This window comes from Lolium rigidum, chromosome 6 (genome assembly GCF_022539505.1).
Source record: "Lolium rigidum isolate FL_2022 chromosome 6, APGP_CSIRO_Lrig_0.1, whole genome shotgun sequence".
Taxonomy (NCBI): domain Eukaryota; kingdom Viridiplantae; phylum Streptophyta; class Magnoliopsida; order Poales; family Poaceae; genus Lolium; species Lolium rigidum.
This window is the reverse complement of record NC_061513.1, coordinates 310,662,538-310,668,342: the sequence shown is the minus strand read 5'-3', so window position 1 is coordinate 310,668,342 and position 5,805 is coordinate 310,662,538. Positions and strand designations below refer to the sequence as shown.

At 53.5% G+C, this 5,805-nt stretch overlaps 1 protein-coding gene across 1 annotated transcript; it reads right to left on the bottom strand.

Moving 5' to 3' along the window:
* LOC124665737 lies at window positions 1-851 on the bottom strand. Its single transcript, XM_047203123.1, has 2 exons — window positions 162-851; window positions 1-67 (listed from the first exon to the last, which is right to left on the bottom strand). The coding sequence occupies exons 1-2, from the start codon at window positions 849-851 to the stop codon at window positions 44-46; spliced, it is 714 nt and encodes a 237-aa protein (XP_047059079.1). The 3' UTR covers window positions 1-43.
* Window positions 852-5,805: the final 4,954 nt, after the last annotated feature.

The window sequence follows — 5,805 nt, the reverse complement described above, 5'->3', positions numbered from 1 at the left end:
CTTGACATTCTCGACCAGGTGAAGCATGTCGGTGAATCATCACTCAGTCTGATGGATAAGGTCCATCCTGCGGTGAAGGAAAGAAAATGAATGGATTGTTTGATGCAAATCAAGGGAGAAACACTATCAGACCTAGCAGACGCAATGCGAGGGGGCAGTACCTCAGAGATGTACGCGCGCTTGTCGGTGAAGTCGGAGAGGCTGGCGACCTCCTTGGGGTCCATGAAGCTGGAGATGACGAGGACGGCCAGGTCGATGTGCTTGACGGCGAGGCCGGCGAGGGCGCACGCGCGGTCGAGGTAGTCGCGCGCCTTGTCCAGGTTCACGGGGGTGGCGGCGACCGGGGCCGGTTTCGCGAGCCCGTTCTTGCCGTGGACCATGTAGACGGGGCGTTGGCCGACGAGGTGCTCGATGCAGCGCGGGATGTGGTGGTCCTCGGTGACCTTGACGGCGTTGAAGGCCGCCTCGACGCGGGAGAAGGCCTCGGTCTGGGTGGTCGGGCGCGCGGGGAGCCGCTGCGCGACGAGCGCGTCGTGGAGCTGCTCGTCGGGCATGGCGGCGAAGGCGCGGTTGATGGCGAGGCGGGCGCCGCCCTTGGCCGCCAGCTCGATGCAGCTGCCGAGCAGGCGGGATCCGGCCCCGAGGCCGCTGTAACAGACCTGGAAGAGGTCGGCGGCGACTCTGGCGAGCTCCATGTTCCTGTCCGCGTGGTCGGCGTCGCCGGGGCTGAGCTGCTCCAGCCGGCGCCGGAGCTGCAGGAGGCGGTCGCGCTGGGGCCGGAGGTTCTTCTGCGCGAGCATGGCCTGCATGAGGACGGTCCATAGCTCCTTCTCACTCACCTGTCCAGCCATGGCCGCCGCTCTTCTCTCTCTCGGAGATGAGTTTGGGCAGAAGGAAAAGACAAGAGTGAAAGAGGTTCGTGAGAGAGGCGTGAGTTGAGGAGCAAAGTAGAGCTGGAAAGGGCACGTGTCGTGTTCCCAATGGCAGCCAGCCGTAGGTAAAAGCTGCTGGCTTTGCAGGTGGCTAGGCTTCCTCTTGACCAGGGTCACGCACAACAAGTCTACTTTTCCAATTTGAAAACGTTCAAATGCTACTATAGATTTAGAGTTCAAATGCAGGTAGAACATTGGAGAATGACCTTAGAAATTAGGACATCATGCACCATTGAAAAAAAGTTGGGAAAATGTAGAAACTCACTTCGCTCACTTGTGCACCGACTACTACATACTAGAAATTCATCTCCAGAACGAACGAGCATACATACTCATTCTGTCCTGAATTAGTTGTCACACATTTATCTAATTCACATATATGAATATACTAAAATGTGTCTATAGATATTTGAGTAAATAATAGAGCTAAAATGCTAACCATATTGTCCCGAAGTCAATATTATTTGTATCATGTATGCGTTTGGTGATGTAGATGCTGATATCTTTTCCCTATGCACTTATTCAAACTTTATAAACTTAAACGGAGGGTGGTTTCAAACGAAGATAACCTTGGGTGCATGACCGATAGATGACTAAGTATGACTATTCGCTTCAAAACAAGTAAAAGGTCAAAATTATGGTTTAAAGACCATAACTTACCGATTTTTTAAAAGACGAAGCTAGCCTCTGCATCAATCGATGCATACGGTTTTTATTTCTATTTTTTCAAATAAGATCTGCCAAGAGTATATATCACACAACCCGAAACCACCACTCAACACCTATAAATCCGATAATGAGTGAAGAAACATGTCGTCAGAGTCTTATGCCATAAAGCAGTAGGCCATGTCCTCAAGAAGGTGTTCCGAAGCTGGGTAAATTGCATACCACCGTCCCGAGTGCTCTCCGTCCTATGGCCCCTACTTCTTCCCCCCTTCGTGAGGATCCCTCCTCCGGGGTACCGTCGAATAGGCAACGACAGTTGGCGCCCACCGTGGGGCCAACGGCGTATGGAGGCCGTAACCGGGAGGGTTTCACCGTGGGAAGCTTCAATGACTCCATCGTGGTGGGGCGTGTCCTGTACGCCAGTGACTTTCCGGTCATCCCTCGGGGTGAGTGCTGGATTCCGGCTAGGACCGACCCCGTCAAGCTCTCCATCGTCCTGATCGGTGGGATACACATCTTCACGGTGAGACCGTCGATTCCGATTGGAACGCACTGGTAAGTAACGCAGATGCGACCGCCATGGAGCAAGACGCAGTCGCAAAGATCCGATCTGAGATGCAGCAACTTCCTAAGGAAGATTCTACCATAGATCTGGAAAATTCAAAGCCCACCTAATCCGCCCCTAAGCAGGAAACTACGGTGGAAGACCAATGCAGATCCGCCTGGGTTTCCCAGGTGTTAGAGAAGGAAATGTGTCACTTTGTGCACTTCCTTGCGCACAAACCCGGATCCGCCCCTCCAGAGGAAGCCGCTAGACCCGTGCAAGCAAAGCATGTCGGTGACAACAATAACAATAACAACTCCGAGCACCAGGAGGGTGCCGGAGACAACGACGAGTCAATTCTTGACAGCCTCAACCCGCTCTCCGAAGACGTGTCAACTACAACTTCGTACGAAGCGTTTTGCAAAGCATTGGAGGATGTAGAAGATGCTGGCGGCGAGTCATCTCCGCCAAAGCAAGTCTTCCCGACCTTAACCGGAGTTGACAACGACGAGGATGATGAAACTTACAAGACTACCGCCAGCGCAGCCATCCCAGCCACGGCTGAGCCGGAGGCACCGCCGCGGTCTTGTACTCATGAGACGCCGGAGCCATCGCAGGGTCCGAGCTTAAGGTTCGGCGAAGGGATAGATGTCGAAGAGCTCATACAGGTAGCCGGAGAAAAAAGGTAGCACCTTCAGAAACCAGATGGTCTGACAACCCCCATCATACCAGAACGGTGGATCCGGTAGCCCTGGAAGCAACGCGAGTAAAACTCATAGAAGAAGCCGATGACATAGTCAAGATTTCCGCCTCAGTTCTTCAGGAGAAGGTGGACACCAAAAGACTAGTCGACAGGACCAGGAAAAACTGGGATGAATCAAACAAAGCGCTATTGGATGCCAGGAAGCACGCCGAGGAGTGGCAGGCTAAAGTCAATGAAACGATGGAAGAGGCACAGAGGATGCGACGAGAAGCTATCCGCCCTCGCAACATCAACTTTGACAGCGCAACTCAACCAAAACCTCTAGCAACTCCAAAGGATAACATGAAGATGGCCGCAGAGCTCCTGGCCAAAAGCGATGTGGAGATCGATATTGAACACCTTCGCACACTCGTTGCGACAACAATGCAGCAACAGAGCAAGGCAGATACTTCGTGCAGGTTGGAATCCAACCCGGAAGCATGCGTATCCACAGAGCAGAAGAACGCCCCGGGCAAGGAGCGCCGTGACGACCAATCGCGCACCGGATCCACGGAGCGCAGAATAAAGACCAAAGAACATCCAAATCAAATCCCATACCTTCGGATAGCCCTCCAGCAGGGAAGAACAAGGAAAAGGATCCGATGTACTCTGGCAAGGACAAGTACCGAAACCCATCACCACCCCGGAACCAGCACGCTCTTCTGCCTCCTCGTCGATGAAGTCCTGCCGGAAACACCAGACCCCATGGGCCTGGCGGAATCAATATCCGCGACAACATTGAGCCCCAGAGAAGCCGGAACGAGGAACGCGCGATTGAACCCCGTAGGAGCTGGAACGAGGAACGCGTACCTGAGCCATGGCAATCCTGGATTGACGGAGGCAGCCGCCGTGATGGCGAAGGCAGCCACCGCAGCCGGAGTCAGCACCGCCAGGAGGTTCGCGGAGAGTCTTACGGCGGAAGCAAGAGGCCTCGCTGGCCCCCACACGGATCTACGTCACCACCACCCAATGGAGGAGGTGGAGGCGGAGGCCGGAGGTCACACTCCCGCTCAGAATCCCCTGATCATAGGCGGAACTCACGTGACGCGCGGGAACATATCAACGAATACAGGATTAGATACATTGGCCCGAAGTGCTTTGGTAAGATGAACCGGGAGGAGCAAACACCAAAAGGCTTGAACCTCAAACTACCCGGAAACTTGAAGCATTATGATGGCACAGAGAAGCCCGATACCTGTATCGATGACTACTTCAATGCGGTCAGCTTTGCCGGAAGGACCCCAAACATGGCATGTCGCATGCTCCATTTGTACCTTGTTGGTCTAGCCGGGACTTGGCTCAGCGATCTCCCGGAAAACTCCATCTTTTACTGGTTCGACATGAAGATAGTCACCTACAAGAGACCTTCCAGGCCAGTGATCTAAGAGCTTGTGTTCAGAAGAAGACTGAAACCCCTCGAGAATATCTTACTCGGTGATTAGAGACAAGAAACGAGTGCGAGAATGTAGATAATTGCACAGCTATACCAGCCTCCATGGGTGGTTTGCAGAGGGGAGGTTTGCTCCGGCACAAGCTAAAGTGCCTATACAATGACCAAAAGTTGACCCTGGATAAGATGATTTCCATCGCCAGCACTCACACTGCCGCTGCCGACGACGCAGGCGGAGAACTTGCGGCCACAACCCTACCACTGCATCAGCAGAAGAAAAACCGCAACGGCAATAACAAGCGGAAGAATCCCCTCATACTGGAGTATGCGAAGTACGCGAAGCGGCCGGCGCCGCCCTTGGCCCCCAGCCTGAGGCAGCTGAGGAGCATGGTGGCACCGTACTTGATGCCAGGGAAGTAGACGTTGGAGAGGCCGCCGGCAAGCTCCTTGATCCTGTCCACGTGATCGTCGCCGGGGCTGACCTGCAGCTGCTCCAGCCGGCGCCGGAGCTGCAGGAGGGGGTCGCGCTGGGGCCGGATGTTATTCTGGGCAAGTATGGCATGCATGAGGACGAACCCGAGTTCGCCGTTGTTGCCTCAGCCTTTGCTTCCTCTTGACCGGGGTCACGGCACAACTCCGGTTGCTTGCTACCTCCGTCACCTACTGTGTCACTAAAAGACAAGTACCCTTTTGTAATTTGAAAACGTTCAAATGCTAGATGAAGAGTACGATTTTTTTTTTGTCAAAAGAACACTGCTACTACATTGGAGAATGACTGTTGGTAAAAACTAGAAATTTGCTGGCTCCCTTCTGCAGCTACTAAAAAAAGGCCTAGTCTTTTCAATTGCTTGTAGAGCGCTTCAGCACAATCAGCCAAAAAAATACAGAGGTTTTGGCCAGTTACTGTATTTTTTTGGCAACACAAGCACACTTATTTAGCACTTACACACCAGTTTAGAAAAATTCAGACTAATTAAGCACAAACAGAAACACACAAGTTCATTGACACACTCATACTACTAGAGACGAAACACGAACTAAAACCTAATCCCACTCGTCATAACTATCGCTGTCGGTGTCTTCCTCTATCGTCTCGAGCACGTCGAGCCAACGATTACCGTCGAAATCCATGGCGACAGACTGTCGTGCTCCGCCTACGCGAAAGCCTTCATCGCCCTCTTTAGCTCCCACGCCGTCCTCCTCATCGCCTTCTTCTACGCCTAGAAGGAATTCTCGTACTCCACGTCTTCAGGGTGGAGCCTCCTCCACCCAGCGAAGGCGCGCCCGTCAACCTCTGCGACGGAGTGCCGTTGTTGCTCCTCCACCGACGCAAGCCGCCTCACTCTGGGACTAAATTTCCGGGAAATTCATGACTCGGTGCAGCCGGCCAAACCGCCAGGCGGCAGCGTACGCGCGCGAGCTTCATCCTTGAAATCAAAGGTTCCGAGCCAGGAACTCTAGCCCACGTCTGTGATTTCCGACGCGAAATTGTTAGCCGGTTGCGCACAGACGCCGCAGTAGCCCGTTGAGT

Coding starts and splice junctions, on each gene's coding strand:
- LOC124665737 (XM_047203123.1), bottom strand. CDS start 851: ATGGCTGGACAGGTGAGTGAGAAGGAGCTATGGACCGTCCTCATGCAG. Junction 68..161: donor AGCGCGCGTACATCTCTGAG/GTACTGCCCCCT, acceptor CCTTCACCGCAG/GATGGACCTTATCCATCAGA.